Genomic DNA, 25209 nt, shown 5'->3' with positions numbered 1-25209 from the left:
GGACTTGTTGGGCCGAAGGGCCTGTTTCCACACTGTAATGTAATGTAATGTAATCTAATCTAAAATACCATGGATGCTGGAAATCTGAAATGAAATCAAAGTGCTGGAGAAACTCAGTAGGTCTGGCAGAACCTATGGAGAGAGAGAAGAAGAGTTATGTGTCAATCTTAGTTCAGTCAATTTCAAAATCCTTAGGGCAGAAAGTGAATACAACATGGAGTTTTTGAGGCTGTGTAAACAGCTATTCGAAGTCAGTAAAAAGGCTGTCAAATTTCTTCCTGATAGAATCCCTACAGTGCGGAAGCAGGCCATTTGGCCAATGAAGTCCACACTGATCCTCTGAAGAGCATTCCACCCAGACCTAGAAAGATTTGCTGGCTCTGCTTTCCTTTGTGCTCCTACTAATACCTGACTATTTTAGTGGAAATTCTGGCAGGGTCATTTACCTTCCTGTACCCCTGCCTACTCTTCAGTTTTTGCTGCTGTGCTGTCAAATTGCAAGTAATGGCATGGGAGGCTGAGGTGGTTTCAGCCTGGAGAGTACTCGCTTTTGGTTTTCATGCATTGACTCAGGAATGAAAGGCAGAATTCCTGAGTGTTTGTTCATAGAAAATTGGAATGCTTGCAGTAACAAAAAGGGTGGCAATGATCTCAGCATATGTACAAATGAATAGTTATAATTTACTACTTGATTTTATCCATTTTAGCATTTATACCTACTGCTCAATATGACAAAATTGTCAGTAAACCATCATGCATAATATATTAAGATCTGTGCAATTTTTAAAAATAAATATACACGTTAAGCTTATATTAACTTTGTCTATAAATGTTTCTTGAACAACAGGCCTGGCCTGGCTTGATGGTACCAACGTCACATATAATAACTGGTCCCCGGAACATCAGTCTTCTTCAGCAGTGACCTGTGCTTACATCCTCAAGAACTCTGGACACTTCTGGATGGGTACAACCAACTGCAACCAAGAGTTTTACTTCATTTGTGAATTAAGTAAGCAAGATTTATTTTCTATTTCCTCAGTACTGCAGTTAATGTAGATCCTAGAATAGCACAGTTGGTATGACATGATATTACTGGTTAAGTGTAACAGAGTGCTGTACACAAACAAAAAATCCCTTTAGTAGCTATCTCCTGGTTTCCTTCTCTCCATCGTTCTGTTGAAATTCTGGTCCTTCTCTGCAAAGTTGTTTTTTGTGGTACTTGTTTTAATTTTACAAGGAGTCTTTAACTTATTGATCATATGGTGTCATACAAGGTTCTGAAGGGGTTTGACAGGGTGGATGGCGAGAAGATGTTTCCACTAGTAGTGGCAACAAGAGACATAGTTACCGAATAAGGGGACACAGTTAAAACAGAGGTGTGAAGGAATTTCTTCTCCCGGAGGTTATTGAATATTTGAACTTCTCCATCCCAGAGAATTCTTAAAGCTGGATCGCTGCAAGTAATAAAAGAGGCAGTAGATAGATTTTTGAGATATTTGGGAGTTAGGGCTATGATGAGCTGTCATGAAAGAGGCGTTGAAGCCTGGGACAGGTCAGCCATATCTTCATAGAATCCCTACAGTGTGGAAGCAGGCCATTCAACCCATTAAATCCACACTTACCCTCTGAAGAGCATCCCACCCAGATCTACCCTCCTACCCTATCCCTGTAACACTTAATATCCCATGGCTAGCCTGCACATCCCTAGACACTATGGGCAATTTAGCATGGCCAATCCACCAAACCTGCAAATCTTTGGCTGTGGGAGGAAATTGGTGCGTCCAGAGGAAACCTATGTAGACATCAGGAGAATGTGCAAACTCCACATTGACATTGGCCCAAGGGTGGAATTGAACCCGGATCCCTGGTGCTGTGAGATAGCAGTGTTAACCATTGTGGCACCTTATTGAATAGCAGGGCACACCTCAGGGAACAAATTCCTGCTCCTATTTCTTAGGTTCCTAAATTTCACTTTGTCTCCAAATATCTACTGGATGCCTTCCAGCATCCACTTGCAGTGAATTATATGGCCTCCTGATGGCATACTTGACAGCAGAGGAGGTACATGTAAAATAAAGCATATGGTCAGAATGCTGCTTTTTTGCCTCTTCCCATCTTGTCCCACATACTACGGGGTTGGGGGGTGGGGCAAGGGCAGGGCAACTATATGTCAGAAAGAAAACCTACCCTTAGGCTTATTAATGCCCTTAAATGAACAATGAGTGTCCCCCCTCCTCAGCAAATGTTTGGTCTGGAGGGTAAACAGAAGCAAGGCAGGCAGCCAACAGCTTGAACAGAATGGGCTAGATATCTGCTTTAGGGAAACTCACTCCCATGCCTCAGCTTTTCCACACACTCCTCCTGCTCATTGGCATCTCTCAGCCATGTCCATGAAAGATCCCCTTGAAGTCTGGTCCCCATCTTCACTTCTTACTCTGAACTTCTGTAGTCCTAGCAATGGCCTCTACTGCCTTCCAGCACAGCTGGAACTAGACAGCTGCCAGCCAGCCAGTCAGATTGATGAGCAATACTTTAGGGCTCCATGACCTGTCTCAGTCTGCATTAATTAAAGCCTCTCCCTGTGTATTATCATGGCAGGCCAGCCACATTTCACCTTGGAAAGTGCTGAACAATTACTAGGTCAGGGAGGGATGGTGCTGGGGTTGGCGGCATCAAGTAATCTATTCCATGCCCAGCCCCTCACCCCAATAAAATCCAGCCTCTTGTTTCTGATATATGCTCTCTTTTACTATTCAACCTTTTGTATTTAACTGCATGTTGCTTAAGGCACCAAGACCAAGAAATTTAATGATACCATACAATTTGTCATGCACTGAAACCTCTAATTTGAGAGGCAGCAGGTGCACATTTCACACTGTATGCTTATTATGCACCATTTTGGTAAAGGGGCCTGGGATAGGAAGCTTAACTGAAGCAGGTTTATGAAAATGAGGTTTCTGCGCATCAATGTGAGATTCCTCAAGTGAACACCTGTTCTGAGTACTGCAACTGGAAATGAGGAATTGAAGTGAGAGCAGCTATGTCCATTGAGTATCTTCTAGAATTTGTTAGCAATTTAGTACATTTCAAAGGCCAGATAGAGTGGCATAAATCTTTAGTGGCCCTGAAGGGGTCTCCCTGAAATTGGAAACTCTTACTAAACCTGGAATTCTCAGATTCTTTACCCCAATTGTTGGAAGAATTTGAATTTGAGATGAGTTAATGTCAAAATGTTTATTTTAAATGCATTATGCGTTTTAGTTGTTGTACAATTGTGAAGTGGTTGAGAAAGCACCACAAGGTAGTAAGAAGGCTGGTTTGAGCTGACAATTAATGACGTGATGCTTCTGTTTTCTATATGGTAATTTTGTTTTTCTCAAGTTGTGTTGTCTTTATCGCAGAGTCTGACCAAGCATTTGCCTGCGACCACTTTAATGCCACACTACAGTGTCCATCTGGCAATGTGATTGAAATTGATAGTAGCTTTTATGGCCGTAAATCTCTCACTTACTGTTCCTCTGAGATTGTAGCTCCAACTGAGTCACAGGAATGCAGCTGGATTGATGTGAAAGAAAAAGTAGCAGGTAACTGTTCTGTGATAACTGTCTAGAGATTAAGTACTATATGTAGAATTGCTCAAATTTTCCTAGTCTTTTTATTTACCTTATATTCCTGTCTGTTTTAAATAATAGATGGAAACTTTGGATGTTTGTACTTTACATCAACCCAGTACTGATATCCTAAGAAGATAATTAGAACAGTAATCTGTTTCCTTCCTTGATGTTTCATGTTCTGCAAGTGACTTTTCTTCATTCGTGATCTTCTGCTTCAAAAACTATTCCTTATTTGAGACCAGTGACCAGCCTTGAGTGCTGTGTCAGTAACAGTCTAGTGCAAGTCACTAAGTGATGCTGAACAGAGACAAGGACTTTTGTTTACTTCACAGCATTGAGTAAATCATGGTTAAATCTATCAGTACGTCATTGTGTGTGGAAGATGGCTTTGTGCTTGATCTCTATAATCCACTGCTGTGAATAATAGTTTTCTACATCAAAATAGTTGCGCAATAATGTGGATTTATTGGTAGAACGTTCATTTTGGCAAGTTGGCAAATATCATATTTCTTTAGGAAACAAATATAACCTCGAGTTTTATCTTTAAGGACTGTGCCATGGGCTACAGGCTTGCCAAGCTACAGCCGATCAAGCAACCTTTGGAAACCTTTGTCCAAGATTAGGCAATTATCTTGTCATAGACTACCACTGCAAAGAAGGTAGGAGATGCAACAACACATTTTCTCGTCAACAATTTCAAAAAAACACTAGCAGCATTACATCATACTAAATGAAACTAGTGTACTCAATCTTAGATATTTGCATGAAATTATTTTTCTACTGTTTCAATCAAGACGTTTGAAATTTGCTTCTATAATCAATGGAAAACCCTCAACAACATAGGGCTGCTCCTGTACCTTATGGCCTATTCAAAGGTCATGGGGAGAGGGCAGGAGAATGGGGTTGAGAAAACGATCAGCTACGATTGAACAGCGAAGAAGTCTCAATGGTCTGAAAGGCCTAATTCTATTCTTATTTCTTATGGCCTTATGAACGTGGATAGAGTGACCATTTGAAAATAAGTTCAAAGACATGTGAGACATGCTCTCATGTTGATAACCCATCTCAATGAAAGTACTCCATAGCATTAATTACTTCATGAGACTTAAAATTTGTATAATATTTTACTTAGGTCTCCGTTTGCTGGTGGATGATGTATACTCAATCCTAGAAAATGTCACCATCTCTCCAAACTGGTTGCTACATCCATATTCTGGAAACCTCACCTGCGCACTTAACACTGGTGATGGCTTTGTGATTGATCCCTACAACCCACTGCTGTGAGTAATGCTTGAAAATAAGATTAGCAGGAATAATGGGTGCACGTATAGGTATCCTGGAGTTTGCTCATCTTTTGATTTACTAAAAAACAACCCCACAACTGACCACACTTCCTTTTCATCTTTTATTTTGAACATTTTTCCTGCCTAAATCCTGAAGTGATACACTTGACATGAATGACCTGTTGTTCATCAGCATTCTCAAAATATTTTGTGATAAAGATGGATAAGTTCCTATTAGGCAAGAGGAGAGGAATGTGGAATTTGAACACAAGGTCAGCTATGACCTTATTGAATGTTGGAGCAGGCCCGAGGGACCAAATGGATTACTTCTATTCTTATTTTGTTATTTTCAAATGGAATCAAAGGCTGATTACAATTTTTTGCAACAAATGCCAGCCACCAATCATCTACAGGTACCAACATATTTTATTTTATTTAACTTAGGCAGAGATACAAAGTGGAAGGAGCATCTTGTATAGCCACATTACAGAATGTACACATGTTCATCAAAAAGAGTGACTGCATTACACCATTGGTTGCTGAGCTTGCTAAGTCCTGAAATGGGTAACTGCCAGATTGAGCCTGCAGCAGAGGCTGTGGAACTCAATACAAGGAGAGTACCAAGCTTAGCCTCAATAATTTACCTGTGGCAAAAGTACCTGTCCAAGACAGTAGCTGTAGGAGTGAACACTGCACAGTCCTTTACTCCGAGGGCATGCTCCATTTTATTGGGCAGTGCTTCTATGTTAACTGGGATGGATTCAAACTAGGTCTCACATTTTTAAAAAAATGAGCGTCTATGAGACACTGTAGATCAGTAGCAAAATTGTATTCCACCACAATCTGTAAGCCCAAGGCCCAACATGTTATTCACTCTACCAACGCCAGCAAGTAAATTCGGGTTTGATAAATTATGTAGGAGAATATGCCAGGATGACCACAAGTTACAATTAAAAATGTGGTGTCAACCTGATGAGGATTGAGCTGAAACTGCATTGCCTCTACTATATCGAAACAGCCCAGTTAGCCCAATTGATCTCTGCTGTCGATTATACGCTGTACAAGACTCATCTCTTTCTAATCACATCTTCCCATGCTGTTCAGTTGTTCCCTTCTCCCTCATGTGTATATTGTTATGATCCCAGCTGATGTTATTAATGACACCTGGATTGATAGAGCATATGTTACTCTTTTTGTTTTTTGTTGAAATAGTCTTGCATTGAAACACAATCACTCAATGCTGCAGATTCAGGTTTAATAACAAAACAAACATTTATTATTCCCAGGTCTCTATTTCATTCACTTCTCATCCCTCTCAGAACAAATAGCTACCTTATTCCACTTAAAAAATTGAACTACCACATGTAGTTTTCAGGTTTTATGATTCTGTTTCTGTTTGTTGCCTATATCACTCCTTGCTATCTTGTGATCAAGGAGTGATAATGGTAGATATTGGTTTTGATTTTTGGGAATGATGTTGTTTGGAATATGATTGACGTTCACAGGACTGTATCCATTCAAGATAGTATAAATGATTCAGTACTATGTTCTTCATTTTAAATACCATATTTGTAAGGTTTGTTTTTTGCCAAAAAATTATCGATGTCCATTTGAGCATTTGGAATTATTTCATTTAACAATGGATATTGTTTTGTGTGTAATTCAAAAAAGTCACTCTGTTCACAGTTCTATATGATTAACACTTTGTACAATCAAGAACGTGTGGATTTTTGAAGTAGCGCAATGTATTTCCAGTAAAATATTTTGCAATATGAACAGTAAGTGCCATTTTTAAAAATTAATGAATGTCCATGTTTCAAAAGACTTTCAGTAGCAAAAGAGTTTCCATAAAAGTACTTATTTTTGTCAGCAACATTTAAATTCTGTACAAGCAAATGACTCGTAACAATTCAAGAAGTTAGACTTGCGTGACTTTCCTTTTTCCAAATGCTCTAAATTTGGATCCAAGTGTTCTTCATTATTTGAACCTTATTTGCCATTTATCCACTCAATGTTCACCTGTTAATACTTTTGTTTGTTCAGTCCTCCCCATTATATGCTACACACCCCACTTTGGTCGGTCCCAATTTCAACAGCATGCCTCAAAATTCTGAATCCCATGAGTTGATAGATGTGAAACTAAGAATGTTGCCAGTAAAGATCATGGTGGGACAGTGTTTCAAGAATGTGCATTAAGCCCACCTGTTCTTTTTGTAGCCTTCTCTCGATCAATTCGGACTCATATTTTCCTGACCTTTGGTTCATCATGAGTCCCTGATGGGACACATTTCCAAAGGCCTCCTGAATGTCTGTTTCACCTGTACTACATTGCCTTAAGTACTTGTTAATCTTCCAAAAGCTCTTTTGCATCAGTGCTTGCAAAGAATAATGGAGATGTCCCTGGGATGTGGAGAGTTGGTAAATTTCTCCCACAGAATATAATTCTGTTTTCTGCTGGAATTCACTATAACTTAAGTGAAATGTAAGCAGAATATCATGTCCATCCGATCTGCCTATCTGCTGTAGACCTATATTATTGATGTAATTTTCTCTGATTTTATATGGCAAATATTAGTAAATGGTCAAATCATTCAATTATTCTGGTGTGTGTAAGTTCAGATTATAATAGTTAAAAGTCTATCACTGCCAACAATCCCAGCAGCATGTATTATTGAAAAGTGGAAGCAGACATTTTTAATGGCTAAGACTTTATTTGGCAGTCAGTGACTCCAAAGTACAGAAGCGTATCTCGTAAAATAGATCTGTCACTTTTTTTAATGCTGGAATTAAATTCTATGAAAGATTATTTATATTTTTGTGAAATACAAAATCCTATGACAATGCAAACTAATGAGATGACAGATTTAAACTTTTTGATGAACTTTGAATCATCACCAATGACCACACAATGGCAGCAATACATTTCAAACGCCTTTATCTTAGGAAATATCTTTATCTTAGAGACAAAATTGATTTACCTACATCAAAGTTAGTCATTAGAAAGTGATTCTCCTCACTTTTACTTGTAGATTTCAACTGGATTATTTTTGCTGTTTTATAAAGGCCTTCTAGCAATGTGACTCATAGGTACATGACCCCAGGACTCTTCACTATCAATGTTGAATGTACAACTAGCGATTGGCACGTGGTGGCACAGGAAACTGTATCCATCCAACAACCTATCAATGTTTTTGGAATCATCAAGTGCTGTAATGTTAATCAATCAGAAGATAACTGCAGCGTTCTGTATGGGGATCCTTTATGGATTCAGTTTCAAGTTGAAGAAGGTACATTTTTTTTCCAGGTGGAGTTGTGAATATATGCATCTTCTGTGTGTCTGTTTATTCTGTGATATAAAGTCACTTTCATTTCACATTAAATAAGCAGTGTAGGCCATAATGAAAGAAATGCTCAATGGGAAAATAGCCTATAGCTGCCTTTATGAGACCTGGACAGACTTCAAGCATGGACAGATGAGAAACGGATCATATGTGTTTCACATAAATGTCAAATAATGTACATCTCTGACAAGTAAAGATCTGATAAACTCCTCCAAAGTATCCATGACATCTGTGTTGATGAGACGTCACAGAGGTCAAAGAAGAAAAATAGGGAGCAGATCTCAGTAAATCTCGTGGGCGGCACGGTGGCACAGTGGTTAGCACTGCTGCCTCACAGCGCCAGAGACCCGGGTTCAATTCCCCTCTCAGGCGACTGACTGTGTGGAGTTTGCACATTCTCCTCGTGTCTGCGTGGGTTTCCTCCGGGTGCTCCGGTTTCCTCCCACAGTCCAAAGATGTGCACATCAGGTGAATTGGCCATGCCAAATTGCCCGTAGTGTTAGGTAAAGGGGTAAATGTACGGGAATGGGTGGGTTACCCTTCGGCGGGTCGGTGTGGACTTGTTGGGCCGAAGGGCCTGTTTCCACACTGTAAGTAATCTAATCTAAAAAAATAAATGGCAGTGGCAATAAATGGCAATAAAAAGATGGGCAATGACAAGGACTGGATAGGCCTATCTCCTTAAGTGTGGCAAAAGGTGCCAGAGAAGTATGGAAAAGTTTCAGATAGAATGTTAGCACCATGGAATTGTAATTTGTCAATAAAGGGATGCCACCAGGGGAGTCACAGAATATGAAATTGGACAATTGAGAAAAGATAATTGACAGGAATTTTATGATTGATGACCAAGAAATGACGACACATTTTCTGCCACTCCCAACAATCTTTCGGCCCAAGGAAAATATATTTCGTTCTAGGGCAATTGTAACAGTGACAATAATTACATTGATACAACTAGAATAATTAGTGAACATTTATAGTTGTTTGTAAATGAATTCTACTTTGTCTCTACTGCAAATAAACCCCGCAACTTAGTGATTCTATTGGACCTCTGGATTTACTGTAGAAACTTTGGCAGAAATCAGCAGAATCCCCAGAACTATGTTTTTTATTGATCTGCCAAAATGACACCAAAATGACAAGGAACATTCTGCAACGTTAATCAGCAACATTTATACATGTTAATAATATAAATTTTGTTTTTTGCAATCAGGTTTGTTCAATGAGTCTGATTAAAAAAATTAAGAATAATCATCCTCAGCTTTCTGTTTTATACAGGTACAGATGTGACCTATGTTGTACGAGCAGGAGCTATTGTCCTTCACACGTTTACTGTGTTCAGAGGAAGCATTCCTCAGAATTTCACTTTAGAAAGTCCTGCTCAGCTTCAGATAGGACCAGGCATACATCAACTAACTGTTCTCGCTAAGAATAATGTGACAACTCACGAATTATCTCAGAACATTACGATTCAGTTGGTAGAGCCAATCAAAGGTTTGGAGGCTACGGTAAATTCAGCTGTTCTGGAGTTAGGAAATGATCTCACTGTTAACATCTCAGTCTTCAGTGGTGCCCCAATTGAGCTACAGTTTGAATTTATTGGCCCTAATGAAACCTTTTCTGAAGCCATTGAAATTTCTGATGGAAACCTTGGGGCTTACAGTATTCCAATGAATTCTGAAGGTAACACACTTTCCTTGCTGTTTTTCCAAAATATTTACCAAAATGTCTGCATTTACTGGGTTATTTTAAACTGAGTTATTGTTTGTTTCAAATAATTATGCATTAAATGAGGACTGACTTGAAGCAGGAAATCAAGATACCAGGATTTATATGAAGTGGAAAAGTTAACTATGACCGCGGTACACTTATATCCATCAATTTATCAAAACTGTGACCCTACATTAGGGAAGAGAGACCAGCAGAAACTCTGGACAAATAATATAGACACCCAATTTTAGTCAAATAAACTCACCTTTGGGAACTCTGCAAGAAACCTAGATAATTGGACACCATGGTGGCTCAGTGGTTAGCACTACTGCTAGGACAGAAGGACTACTAGGATCTGCACAACAAGGACAGAAGCCCCAGGTTCTCACCTTCCTCCCCACCAACCCCCACATATATCGCATCATCCTCCACCACTTCTGCCACCTCCAAACAGACCCCATCACCAAAGATATATTTCCCTCCCCACCCCTCTGTATTCTGAAAAGACCATTCCCTCCGTGACTCCCCTGTCAAGTCTACACCTCCCACCAGTCCACACCACACTATAAGACCATAAGACATAGGAGTGGAAGTAAGGCCATTCGGCCCATCGAGTCCACTCCGCCATTCAATCATGGCTGATGGGCATTTCAACTCCACTGACCCACATTCTTCCCATTGCCCTTAATTCCTTGTGACATCAAGAATTTATCAACCTCTGCCTTGAAGACATTTAGCGTTCTGGCCTCCACTGCACTCTGCAGCAATGAATTCCACAGGCCCACCACACACTGGCTGAAGAAATGTCTCCGCATTTCTGTTCTGAATTTACCCCCTCTAATTCTAAGGCTGTGTTCACGGGTCCTAGTCTCCTCGCCTAATGAAAACAATTTCCTCGCATCCACCCTTTCCAAGCCATGTATTATCTTGTAAGTAAATAGAAATAGCCCACAATATTCCATGGGGTGAAGGTGATAGGTAATTAAATGAACATGAACAGTGAAAGTAAAATTTCTAGTCAATATCAATCATATGCCACTCAAAAGCCACAGACAACTGACAAGAATGTTTTCAATGGTTTATGAAGCAAAAAAGTGCCTATGAATAAGTCTGATCTTCAATTGCCGATTTGGAAGACTACAGGATGAGGACCAAGCAGGCAAGTGCAGCAACCACATATTGACAGCAGATGGGACTACTGATTGTTATAGATACTACTGATTACATTAACAAGTTCAGATACTGTCTTCACTGGCACCTTTCCCTGCCATTGCAGGAAGTGCAAAACCTGCACCCACACTACTCCCCTCACCTCTGTCCAAGGCTCCAAGGGATTCTTCCACATCCATCAGAAATTTACCTACATCTCTACCAATGTCATCTACTGCATCCGTTGCACCCGATGTAGTCTGCCTTCTTGCAGATCGTTTCAGAGAACATCTCTGGGACATCCGCACCAACCAACCCCACTGCCCTGTGGCTGAACACTTCATCTCCCCCTCCCACTTTGCTGAGGACATGCAGGTCCTGGACCTCCTCCACCGCCAAACCGTTACCACCTGACTCCTGGAGGAGGAACCCCTCGGATTAGGTGGATTGACTGTGCTAAATTGTCTGTATTGTCAAGGGATTTTCTTTATTTATTGCCATGTGCAATTTGTTACAAAAAGCAGTATAAAGTGTTGCTGTGCAGACTAAGAGCATTAGCCATGGGGTTAATGTGGAGTTACAGGGATAGGATAGAGTACTGGGTCTGGATGAGATGCTTTTCAGAAGGTCAGTACAGACTCAATGGGCTGAATGGCTTCTTTCTGCACTGTAGGGATTCTATGATTCTAATTCCCAAAAGATTCAGAGCCTTTATCTTTAATGTGTTATCATGGAAGTGATTTTGATTGAATGTCTTTCCTTAGTGAGGATACCTATTCAACAGAGCATTCACTATTATGAGGCAAGTGAAATCTAGAAACATCTGTCAATGTTGATCTATTGATTCTAATTATATTGATATCAACTTTGTTTTCCATCTACCTGCAGGTACTTTTTTGGTGAGAGGGAATGCCATCAATGCCTTTTCGAGAGTTAGTTTTAATGTTGGAAATATCACTGTTGTAGCAAACACTTCAAATCTGATACACCATGATATGGATGATGGAGGTAAATACTGTAATATTTTATTCAATGATAAATAACATCAGCATGTCCCTGTAACTTTTCACCTCTTTGTTTAGGCTGGAAGCTAAGAGAGGATATAAAGTGCCACAGAACCAAAACAGAAAGTGTTGGAGAAACTCTGCAGGTCTGACAGCATCTGAGGAGAGAGAAACAGTTAACATTTCAAGGTCAACGTGATTCCGCTTTAGAACTGAAGAGCGAGATGGAAATGTGACAATATTTAAACTGCAGGGAGAAGTGAAAAACGTCCAAGGAAGGTTAGAGGATGAGGGTATCACAGAACAAAAGGTAGATGGAGTGGTATTAGTTACAGAGTAGGGAAATAGATTGTAAGTGTTAGTGACATAATATGTCAGTATTGGCGAAAGTACAGTCATGAAAACCAGGGACTTGGAATGGTTTGGGAAGTGAGGTGGTGGGTTGTCAATCAGGGTGGGAGAAGGGGAGGTGCAAAACCAAACAGAAGACAGAGAATGTGGTCTGAAGTTGTTGTATTCAATCTTGAGTTGAGAAGGCTATAAAGTGCCTAAGTGCAAAATGAGGTGCCATCGTTCCAGTATATGTTGGATTCCCTGATATAGCAGAGCTGGGATAAAAATAGGAGCATGAGCACAAGATGGTATATTGAAATGGCTTTGACTGGAAGGTCAGGGCTATGCTTGAAGACTGAGAACAGGTGTTCCATAAATTGGTTATCACTTCTGCATTTGGGGTCCCCAGTTTAGAGGTATCACATTGTAAACAGGGAATACAATAATCCTGATTGAAAGAAAAACATGTAAATCACTGCTATACCCTGGAAGGTGAGTTTGAAGCAAGTTGCTCTTTTGCATCCTTCCTCCTCACAGAGTGATGGTGTTCCTTGGACCTACTGAGTTACTTCAGTGCTTTCTGTTCATTTCTTGTATCTGCAGCATTTGCAGTATTTTGTCATTGTTACCATAGAAATATGCTTCCAATATCAATTCATCTCATACTCAGACAATATAAACATTTAGGATGCCAGCCTTGATTCAATGATGTACGTTCCTGCCTCTGAGTCCGCACGATGTAGATTCCAGTCCAATGCACTTAAGTAAATCATAATGTATTTTATAACTGTAGATCATGTGGTGCAGTGGATAGTGTCACTGCCTCTGAGCCAGAAGTTCAAGTCTCGTCCCACGAGTGATAGCCAAGGGAGATGCAATATGACCAGGTGTTGAGTATCAATCTACAGATCTTTTCAAAATGCACCAATGGCCATTAGCAAGCTTGAGAGTGATTCCTGATCAACCAAGTGATAGAAGGAAAGTTGAAGCCTTTACAACACTAACCAAAAATCCAGACTTCTTCCCCTTAGTTTATGACTTCCATTGAAGTTGGTGGAACTGAATATTATTCCTGATGAAGGGCTTTTGCCCGAAACGTCGATTTTCCTGCTCCTCGGATGCTGCCTGACCTGCTGTGCTTTTCCAGCACCGCTCTGATCTAAACTCTGGTTTCCAACATCTGCAGTCCTCACCTTTGCCTATATGGCCATATAACCCAGGTCCTATTTCAACCCATTATATTTGATTTTTGTCTGAATCTGTTGGCAATGCATCTGTTGTCCGTTAGGGAGAATGTACTTCTTTATTACCCAACAATTAATTACTGAAATACACACAAATACTGTGTGATTCTTGCTGCAGAACCACTATTTATGAGTTTCCTGCAATTTTATTTCTTTAGAAAAAATGGTTGTTCCAAAATACACATGCACAATGTTCTATGTGAAGTTCAATTGGTTCAGACCTTTTGCATCTGTAGTGCTGTACTTTGATATAATCGCAGAATCTGGCACAAAAACAGAAATTGCTGGAAGAGCTCAGCAGGTCTGGCAGCATCTATGGCAAGAAATCAGAGTTAACGTTTCAGGTCAAGTGACCCTTCTTCAGAAGCTAGCTGCTTGACTTCCTTTTCTCCCTTTAATATATCTTATTACAATCAAATGTAGCTTTGACTCTCCTCTCCATATATCCTGTAATCACTTTAAGTCACAAATAAATCCATTTTAAAAAGTGATTAAAGACAAGAGACCATGTTGCTTCCCTGTGGATCAAGAGTGAAAGATATCATAGAGCAACTGCAGGATATTTGTCAGACGGTAGGTGATCAGCCAATCACCAATATGGGTAGAAAGAGATGGTCCTGCAGTCAGAATTTGGCAAAGTAGGCAGAAAATTAGCAAGCAGGAATTCAGAAGTAGTAACCTTGGGATTACCCCCCAGTACCACATGCAATTTGATCCAAATAGGAAGCTAAAACTGATCGATACATGGTTGGAAAGATAGTGGGAGGAGAGTTGGCTTCAATTTCCTGGGATACTCCGGGGGAGATGGCACCTCTTTAACCCAAGAGGTGTAATATTGTATGCACATGATTGCATAGAGTATAATGAACTAGATTGATGAATTACAGGAGCAATTGCTATGTGAGATTGTGATGCAGCGATATCAAAGATCTAGCTCAAGGAACAGTTGGATTGGATGTTAAATATTCTTGATTTTAGGGTGTTCAGGAAAGATAGGAAAGGAAGAAAATGAGGATGGGTGGTGGTTTTGGTTCAGGACAGCACAGCAGTGCTCGAAACAAATTATATCTCCAAGAGTTCAAGGACAAAATCAATTTGGCTAGAGCTAAGGAACATGAAGAGTGTAATTATATTTCTCAGTGTACTCTGCAGACCACCAATCAGCGGAAACGGAGTAATGCAACAACTCTGCAAGAAAATTACAGAGAGGGGAATGCATTAGAGAGTAACTTATCTAGGGAATTTCACTACCTAAGTATAGACTGGGATAATGGTAGTTTTAAGACAGGTGAGGAGTAAAGGTTCTTAGATTGAATTCAGGAGAATTTTCTATAGTGATGTGTGCCAAGTCCAACAAGAATAGAGGCAATGTTAGACCTGTTTTTGGAAATAAAGTGAGCCAAATAGACCAAGTGTCAGTGATAGAACATATATAGCACAGTGATCATCGTATCATAAGGTTTAGGATGATGTTGGAAAAGTACAAAGGGCAATCCAGTTTAGGAGTAATTTGCCAAGTCAATGGAATGGAACAGAGTTGAACCTGGACAGTACATTAGTTCAGCTTCAGTTGGTGTATTGCGTACAGTTTTGGTCAACAAACCTTCAGAAGGATGTGAATGCTTTGAAAAAGTACAGAAGAGATTTATGAAAATAGTTCCAGGAGTGAGAAATCTTGTTTATTAAGGCAGGCTGGCAAAGTTGAGACTGTTGACCTTGGAGAGAAGAAGACTCAGGGAAGATTTGATAGCAGTTTACCAAATCAGGAAAGGCTGGGAAGAGTAGGTAGGAAGAAATGTTTCCACTCATAAAAGATCAAGGATGGGGAGGCAGAGATTTCAAATGATTCACAAAAGGGGTAAATATGATGTGAAAAGGTTTTTGTTGACTCAGCAAGTAGTTAGGATCGAGAGTGCACAGCCTGAAAATTGAGGGAAGTTTAATCAAGACATTCAAGAGGGCAATGGATGATTAGTTAAACAGGGATGATGTGCAGAGTTACAAGGAGAGGGTGGGAGAATGGCACAAATTCACAATGCTCATTTGGAGAACCAGTACTAATGTGATGGGCTGAATGGCCTCTTTCTGCACTGTAATAAGTCTGAAATTCTGTGAAGACCACTGTTGTTGTGGAAAATGAACTCTAATTGGGCTGGTTGGGCTCAAAAATGTACTATCATGGTGTAATCTGTATTTAATTAATTTTAAAATCATGTTACCAAGCTCTGATAGTTTCTTTTTACAATTTAAACTTCATAAATAAATATGTTCAAAGATCATTCACCAATCTTCAGCCATTCATTTAAATAAACTCAGGATCATAGAATCCATCTGTGATTCTTTTGAATAAAAGACTGTTCTCATTGAAGAATCTGAAACTGAAATTCAATTTTTAATTTTATTTTAAATTTGGGCTTCAATTTTTTACTTGGAGTCTTGCATTTAAAAAAAACAGTCCCCATGCAAAACGTGGGAACTGATTAATCTCTCACCAAATTCTGAAGCCTATTTATAGATAGATTAACTTAAATTCAAACCCTTAATTGCTGTCATCGGACTCATGAAGGAATGCTTTACTCAAGTTTATATGTGTAACAAGCTCTGTCTGAGTACATTTATAATTCTATTCCCAGCATAAAACCTCGTTGTGCTGAGTGCAGATCTAGGCTACTGTTCACCCACAAGCTGAGCTTTCTTACTATGAGCAGAGCCTGACAACATATTATATTAGAGCCAGCATATTTTTTTCTCTGTCATGTGATTTTAAGAATGTATAAAGATGACCTTTTTCTCATTTAATCACTGGAGCTAATGCCTTTAATCCTTGTCACAAACACTGACTTTATCCATTGCCCTGGTAACTGACTGAGGCTGCATGACACTGCTCCCTTCTTGGACTCATTTTTGATCTCAGGATGTGTTTTCAAGAACATAACTGCACCACCACCATCATTACTAAGACCACCTCTGTGACATTTCCCAGCTCCATCCATCTCAACACGCTGCTAAACCCACAAATATACTTCTGCTCCCTTTTGACTTCTATCCACACTCCAGAACAACTTCTCCCATCCTACCCAGCAAAAGCATAAGTGTATCCAAATCTCTGCTGCCTATGAGCTACACACTCCATCACCATTGTTTTCACTGATCTATGTTGGTTCCCAGCTAAGAGATGTCTAAATTTAAAAATTCTCAGTTTTATTTTCATATCCTGGCCCCCACCTATCACTGCAGCTTCTTCCAACCTCACAACCTTCTGATACATATGTGCTCTTCTGTCTGTGGCCTCTTGAGCATCCCCAATGTTAATGGCTCACCCAACGATGGCCATGCCTTCTGTTTCCTGGGCACAAAGCTTTGGAATTCCCTCCCTTAGCCTCTTTGCTTCTCTATGCCTCTTCTTTTTACCTCTTTAAGACACTAATTAAAGCCTGTCTCTTCCATTTGTTTATCCATTCTGATGTCTCTTTATGTGGCTCAGAGTTGTATTTTCTTTTTGTCATGTCCCTGTGAAATTCTTTGGTGTATTTTATTGCATCAAATGTGCTCCATAAATACAAAAAAAATTACAAAAGAGATAAAAGAACTGTGGATGCTGGAAATCTGAATCAAAAACAGAAATTGCTGGAGAAACTCATCAGGTATTGCAGCATCTATACAGAGAGAGCAGAGTAAATGTTTCCAGTCCAGTGACCCTTCTTCAAAACCATTCTGAAGAAGGTCACTAGACCTGAACCTTAACTCTGTTTCTCTCCACAGATAATGCCAGACCTGCTGAGTTTCTCCAGCAATTTCTGTTTTTAGATCAATACAAGTTGTTGTTGTAGACAGAACGAATTGCCTTAACCTCCTACGTTTGTATTCCAACAGCTTCCTTACTTAATAAAACAGAGGACCAAGCCAAATTGTCTCCAACAAAAGTAAGTGATTAATATGCATAATCTGATTTGTAGCTATTTAAAACTTAAGTGAGAAAGAAAATCAGCAGCTGTGGATTGGTCTAATTTCTTTGGCCTTTACTGTGGTTCCTTTCAACAGTTGGAAATCTAAACTTTCTTAGCCATGGAAACTGTCTCAGAATGTTTAGTGCTGATACGGTCACAGTGACTTTTATAATCAGGTTTTCAGAAGATCGGATATCTTATATTATCGTGTTGTAAAGATAATGTAATCAGAATATTACGCATTTTAGCTCAGCATTTCATAATTTTGGGCATCCACTTGGTAATCTCCTGTAATATTACACCCTCAGTCACTACATAGAAAATGATTACACAATTCCTTTTGGATATGTTTTCAATATTATAAATATCTGATTACATCAGTGGGTCATTGCCTCTACAAATACTACTCCCACTCCTCTGCTGTCGGATTGAATTTTATTGTTGGGGGTCAAGAATAGAAAATATCAGGGGTAAGTTTGATCTGACTTTGCCAGTTCATACGACAAACATTTATCAGTTGTTGGGCTGTTAGTTGACTTGAGGATGGCTTTCTGCCCCCTACCAGGGAAGTAGGCCCCCATCACAGATCTACTCATGAATCAACTGACCAGCAGCACTCATCTCAGTTACTGTTCGGTCTACCATATTGAATTTTAAGGTCAGTTTGCAGTCTTGCAGTCTTGAGTGAGAGGGAATGGGGTGAGCGGGTGAGCAGAATATGAGATGGAAGGAAACACAAGGTGGAAAGCTCTTGAGATGCTGGCCTGTAATTAGCACAGGAGACTTTTGAAGGAAGCATTCCTCACTTTGACCAACTATCTGTTGACCAGTGAGACCTGGTGGGTGGGACACTGTGCCAGGCTCCTGACACATGGAGACCTTGGACAGTAATTAGCCCCGTAAGAGCTTCAATGAGCCCACGAGGAAGCAAGCTTCCCAATACCTTCCCCATAGTCTGGAAATTTATAGTAGGCATGGGGAAATGGGCAACCATCTGGATTGGCATGCATGACATGACACTCAATTGTGTACCTCCCATTCCCTGTACCTGTTAAGCTGTCCCTGGGAAAAGCAGTAAAATCCAGTCCATGGATTTATTACAGCACAGCAAAGGTTTTTTGCCTCATTATGTCCTCACCAGTTCTCTGCAAGAAGGAATCACGTGGTCACACTCCCTAACATTTTACATGGAGACCCCAGATATTTTCTTTTCAGATGATTATCTTTTTGAACACCCCTGTTCATTCTGCTTTCACTACACTCTTTAGTGGTGTATTTCAGTCCTGGCCTTATGGTGCATCAAAATGTTTGTCTTCACATTGCCATTTCTACTTTTGCCAAACACATTATCATATACATGAGAGCATTAGAAATATGAGCAGGATTGAGCCATTCAGTCCCTTGAGTCTGGCCTATTATTCAATCATTTCATGACTGACCTGGTCATGGTCTCAAACCACCTTTTCCTGCCTGGTTCAATAACTCTTTGACTCCATTTAGATTTCCAATCTCTGTTACTTTCAGCCTTGACTATGTTCAATAATCTCCATTTCTCTATGAAGAAGAGATTTCCAGAGATTGAAAGCCCTCTGAGAAAGTAAAATCCTCTTCATGTCTGTGCTGATCAGGAACTGCCTCACTGTAAAAGGGTAGTCCCCAGTTCTAGATTCTTCTTTCACAATATTGTTGTCTTGCAAATAAAATACTGAGTCACCATTTTGTATCTATTTATCAACTTGACCACAAGTAGTTTGTCCTTTTTTTCTTGTTCCAGTCACTTCTGAAAGGGGATCCAGAAGAGAAACCACAGTTTGAAAAATTTCAAGCTAAAATAAATGGGGGACAACTGGAGGTTGCAAATCCTTTTTCCCAGCTTGTTCTGAGCGCGAGAAAATCGAAACGTCACATCATGGATGACCACAGTGAAATGACTTTCCAGTGGTCCTGTGGTATGTAACTGAAAAATCTGAAGTTTAGCAATGTTCCTTTGTTAAAAACTTTGCAATTCCATTTTTTTGAAACAAATCCTAATTAATTTTGGTTCAAAGACAATGGCATTATAGTAATCACAACCTAACTTGGTTAAAAATCACACAACAGATTTATTTGGAAGCAGTAACTTTCGGAGCGCTGCTTCTTCATCAGCTGGTTGTAGAGTGTAAGATTGTAAGACACAAAATATATAGCAAAAGTTTACAGTGTGATGTAACTGAAATTATATATTGAAAAAGACCTGGATTGTTTGTTAAGTCTCTCATCTTTTAGAATCACCATGTTGGTTTCAGTTCTTTCATATGTAAATTGCAAAACTTTTTTAAAAGTTACATTCTCAACACCACTGCCAGTGATCACGTCATTCTGGCGGCCCATTTCTAGCCTACGGTCATTCTTGTCTGAGCCTACGGCCATACTAGTCTGAAAACGCCCGATCTTGTCTGATCTTGGAAGCTAAGCAGACACAGGCCTGGTTAGTACTTAGATGGGAGACCCCCTAGGGATACCAGGTGCAGTAGGCTTTGTGGGTGGCACAGTGGTTAGCACTGCTGTTTCACAGCGCCAGAGACCTGGGTTGAATTCCCACCTCAGGCGACTGTGTGGAGTTTGCACATTCTCCCCGTGTCTGTATGGGTTTCCTTCGGGTGCTCCGGTTTCCTCCCACAGTCCAAAAATGTGCAGGTTAGGTGAATTGGCCATGCTAAATTGCCCGTAGTTTTAAGGGCAGGGGTAAATGTAGAGGAATGGGTCTGGGTGGGTTGCGCTTCGGCGGGTCGGTGTGGACTTGTTGGGCTGAAGGGCCTGTTTCCACACTGTAACTAATCTAATCTAAGTAAATTTTAACAATTGGTGTCATGTCGGCCAGATAATACATTTAAGGGTGTGAGCAGCACTGTGTGAGACGGTCTGTGCCATAATGGTCACACTGATTCTAATCTAAAAAAAGGATTTACAGAATCTAACATGGATTCAGGTAGTTTTTGAGCAAGGTAAAATGTAGTTCTACAAGAACAAATTCACCCCACAAACTTATATGTGTATGTGGCATAGACAGTCTCACACAGGGCAGCACACACCTTAACTGCATTATCTGGACCAACATGACAAACAATCTCGCACAGGGCAGCATGCACCTTAAATGCATTATCTCGGCCGTCATGACACCAATTGTTAAAGTTCACTTGAGAATGTAACTTCTAAAAAAGTTTTGCAATTTACATATAAAAGTGTTGAAACCAACATGGTCATTCTAAAAGGTGAGAGACTTAACAAACAATCCAGGTCTTTTTCAATATATAATTTCAGTTACATCACACCGTAAACTTTTGCTATAAAGTCTGTATCTTACGGTCTTATACTCCACAACCACCTGATGATGGAGCAGTGCTCCGAAAGCTAATGCTTCCAAATAAACCTGTGGGATTATAACCTGGTGTTGTGTGATTTTTAACTTTATCCACCCCAGTCCAATTTGATTTGTGCAAATGTACTAACTTGCATTGACTTATTCCAATTAAATTTGTCACCATGCCTTTTTGGATTAAACAGTGCTCCAGATGTGACCTGACCATAACTCTACATAACAAGAGGATTGTTACCTTCAGCTTTAATGATTGCCCTTGAGTGGCTTGATGTTCCAACAATTTATCAAACTGTTGACTACCCAAACTATTAAATTTAGATTAGATTAGATTAGATTACGTTACAGTGTGGAAACAGGCCCTTCGGCCCAACAAGTCCACACCGACCCGCCGAAGCGTAACCCACCCATACCCCTACATTTACCCCTTACCTAACACTACGGGCAATTTAGCATGGCCAATTCACCTGACATGCACATCTTTGGACTGTGGGAGGAAACCGGAGCACCCGGAGGAAACCCACGCAGACACAGGGAGAACGTGCAAACTCCACACAGTCAGTCGCCTGAGACGGGAATTGAACCCGGGTCTCTGGCGCTGCGAGGCAGCAGTGCTAACCACTGTGCCACCCACAAAGCCTACTGCACCTGGTATCTTTTATCTGATGCATTTATGTTAATTAATAATCAGTATCAGTCATTTTAATAATGTAATTCCTCAGCTTGTTCTGTATCCTGAAGTGCCTTAGAATTAACTTCCATCATATCTTTAGTAATGTCAGAGAAATTGTATTAGTACCGTTGACATCATTTCTCAGCACATACAAATTACTGCAGTCAATTGGGCAATTCTCTTTGGAAATTCATGTTATCTGCTTCACATTTACTTAAAATGCATTGATGAACTAGTCTGACGGCTTTCCCAAACGTTCTGACTCCCTGAAGAATATTCCATTCTAACACCATATTAGTTATCAGTGCCAGTTTAATGTCATCCATGAACTTGGAGGCAAACTTACCTTTATTCATTTTTGGGTAATTTTGTAAAATGTTGAAGAGTCTTAATCAAAGCTATTGTACCCCACTTACCACGCTGTTCATCCAGAGCACATCCTGTTTGCAAGTCCCTCTGTATCTCAAACATGACTCAATAAATCACAACTTGTTCCCAGCCATACATCCAGACAGAAGTGTATTTTCTACAAGCCACCAAGCAAGTTTACTAAATTATTAGATTTTCTTTTTTAACTTTATCCACATATTTTCTTAATAAATTAAAACATTTCTGTTTGATTGCTCTGACAACTAACATTTTGTAAACAAAAGCAGAAATAGCTGGAGAAAGTCAGTAGGTGTGGCAGCATAGAACATAGAACATAGAACAATACAGAACAGGCCCTTCAGCCCACGATGTTGTGCTGAACATTTGTCCTAGCAATCTATTAGACTGTCTACTCTATCAGCATCAGTAGAGAGAAAGCTGAATTAGCTCTTCTTCCAGTGACTGATAAGAACTGACTTAAGCTAGGAAAAAGTAATATTTATGCTGAAGACAAGGGTTGCGGTTGGAAAAGGAATGAGTAGATAGGCAGAAATGGAATCCAGAGAGACAGAATGACAGTTAGGAAGACAAGGAGAAGGATTATAGTAAGCTCAAGAGAAAGGAAAGCTAATAATGGGGACCAAAAGTAGGCGAAAATGGGTAAACTGTGCTGAAAGCAGTCCAGGTCATGACAGGGCCTGGGGTATGGAGTTGGGTAAAGGACATGAAACAAGGTGTTCAGGCTCTAAAATTGTTGATCATGATATTAAGTCCTGAAGGCTTTGCAGAACCTACTTACTGTTTGCAAAAACGACCCTCAGTTTCCAATTTTCTGCCACTTCAACCCACCACCGAGTTCCCTATCTAACATCTCTGTCTTGGGCTCGCTGCAATATTCCAGTGAGGCTCAGCTCAAGCTGCGAGAACAGCATCTCACTTCAAACTTGGGACTCTATAGCCTTCAGGACTCAATATTGAACTCAATCAGTTTAGAACCTGAACACCTTTTTCCATGTCCTTTATCTATGCTCACACAGGCCTTGTCATGACATGGGCTGCTTTCAGCTCAGCCAACCTATTTTCCCCACTCATAGTCCTCAATATCTGCTTTCCTTTTTCTTAAGCATACTACCAACCATCCCATTGTCTTCCTAACTGTCATTCGCTCTCACTGGGCTCTATCTCTGCCTATTCTCTTGCTCCTCCTCCCTTCATCAAACCTTTCTCCCAGCATCATTGCCTTCAATACAAATACCACCATTTCCTCGGAACAATCAGTTCTGAAGAAGAGTCAGTGGACTTGAAACATCAACTCTGCTTTCTCTCCACTGCCAGATGTAAAATAAGAAATATGCATTTCTTCACACTTCACTGAGTTTCAGTGCTGCTTGATTAAAATGGTAGTTGTAATGCTGCCAGTTTTTCTATATTAAACATGGGTTATCTAGGGGGGTTTGTGAGGTGATCGCAATAGACATTTTAGGGTAGTAGTGCCTATTTTCAAAAACAGTTTTAGACTAAAATCTCAAATGTTAACGTCAAATTATGAAAGTTACATTTTGATGGTCCATTTTTACTCTCGCAACACCAGTTATTAACTGAAAGAAAAACCGAAAGAACTGCTGATGTTGTAAATCAGAAACAAAAACAGAAATTGCTGGAAAAGCTCAGCAGGTCTGTCACATCTGTGGAGAGAAATCACATTTCGGGTCCAGTGACCCTTCTTCAGAGCTGCATTAACTGAAAGAAGTTTGCCACAAGATTTTATGTTCTTAAACAAAAAGAAACCATATCACACATAGCTCATCAAGCAAAACTAATTTAACACTAGTTTGTTAAGACTTGGAGTATAAAACCATTTCCTCTTTCACTTCCTAATTCTACCCTTATAAATTATGAGATCTTGAGGGTTCATTCAGTTTGTCTCCAGAGATGAAATCAAGTATGCATAATTCTCCAGCTTTCATTTTGATTACTCTGCACTGTTGCAGCCACTCGCTAAAGTGCATGGCTTCATGGGGATCCTTCCATTAGTTTTTGTCTAAGAGACCCATCAACCTTCCTTCAAAAATCTCACGACTATGGAATTGGCAAACTAAGTTTGGAACTCGCTGTGTTCGTGCATACAGATTTAAAAGTATGAACGCTCGTTCTCCAATGACTTAATTCTCTTTGGTCTGGACTTACACTTTGAGGATTACTGTAGAATTTTCCCCTAGCTTCAAGTTAGGCAAATCTTCCAGCATATTTACCCCTCATAAACTCTGTCACCAAACAGTGTCCGGGTTCCTTCCCTTTCTTCTGCAATAAATAATAAGTCAGTACTTTTCTGTTTAATGTGCATCTGGCTACAATTTATCTATTTTTCTCCCTCAACTCTTATCAAGCCACAAACTGAACAAAATCAAAGCTGCAACTGTCTATGATAATCAATAAGAAATCTTGAAAAGTGATTCCAACAATGGTGGTGCCATGGCATCTGCACACTACCATTGGCTCTCACTCTGAGTTAGCCAGGCTGTCCCACTATACAGTGGAATGTCCTACTGAAGTGATCAATGAGTTGTTTTAAGCCTAAGTGAAATGGACCAGGACAACTGGACAATTCAGGACAACTCCGTTTCCATCAGCAGTACCAGTGAAAATCTATTTTCCTGTTGAAGGGAAATAATGATGTAGTGACAGAAGAATCTCTGGTTTCCCTTCTCGGACTCTACTCTTGCCTTCTCTTCTATTCTTCCCCTCCCTCTCTACTGTCCTCTCCATAGTTCAAAGGCTCCATATCCCCCAAACCTTCTTGACCTGCAAAGTGCCTCTGGTCTTGCCTTTCCATGTGCAACACCAAGGACCAAGCAGAAAGAATCTTGGAGCAAAACCTTAACACCTTGGGTTATAAATTTTTATGCTAGGGTACATTAACTCCACTACTCAAGTGTAGTACAATTTTAGCTTTAGGCTGTTAAACTTGTAATTTAGGAGTTAAGGTGGGCTGATACACTTTGTAAGTTGTATAATCTGTGAGATAAAATAGTGATGGTTACAATGAGTGTCTCTGTCTCCCCTCAGGATGTCGTGCATATTTAAGCTGATTTTACGGTTAGCATTAATACCTTTTCATGACAAAAACAACTTGCAACTGATTCACGTATTAAAAGGTCTGAATTATCAGACTGTGAACCGAACAACA

At 40.0% G+C, this 25209-nt stretch overlaps 1 protein-coding gene and 1 pseudogene across 1 annotated transcript in view; both read left to right on the top strand.

Moving 5' to 3' along the window:
* LOC122558718 (polycystin-1-like protein 2) overlaps positions 1-25209 on the top strand; it is a 136323-nt gene that overhangs the window by 7563 nt on the left and 103551 nt on the right. Inside the window, exons 3-11 of the mRNA XM_087995759.1 lie at positions 848-1009; positions 3402-3584; positions 4163-4273; positions 4747-4894; positions 7961-8184; positions 9517-9921; positions 11986-12105; positions 17552-17601; positions 19400-19574. Coding sequence (XP_087851885.1) covers positions 961-1009; positions 3402-3584; positions 4163-4273; positions 4747-4894; positions 7961-8184; positions 9517-9921; positions 11986-12105; positions 17552-17601; positions 19400-19574 — 1465 coding nt within the window. The 5' untranslated portion in view covers positions 848-960. The remainder of the gene's footprint in view (positions 1-847; positions 1010-3401; positions 3585-4162; positions 4274-4746; positions 4895-7960; positions 8185-9516; positions 9922-11985; positions 12106-17551; positions 17602-19399; positions 19575-25209) is intronic.
* Positions 20023-20141, top strand: LOC122558747 (5S ribosomal RNA; annotated as a pseudogene).

Source organism: Chiloscyllium plagiosum, unplaced genomic scaffold (assembly GCF_037043375.1).
Source record: "Chiloscyllium plagiosum isolate Xiang-an unplaced genomic scaffold, Cpla_swu_hap1 HiC_scaffold_17, whole genome shotgun sequence".
NCBI lineage: Eukaryota > Metazoa > Chordata > Chondrichthyes > Orectolobiformes > Hemiscylliidae > Chiloscyllium > Chiloscyllium plagiosum.
Note: the sequence above shows the minus strand (reverse complement) of the source record. Positions and strands in the feature narration are given on the sequence as shown.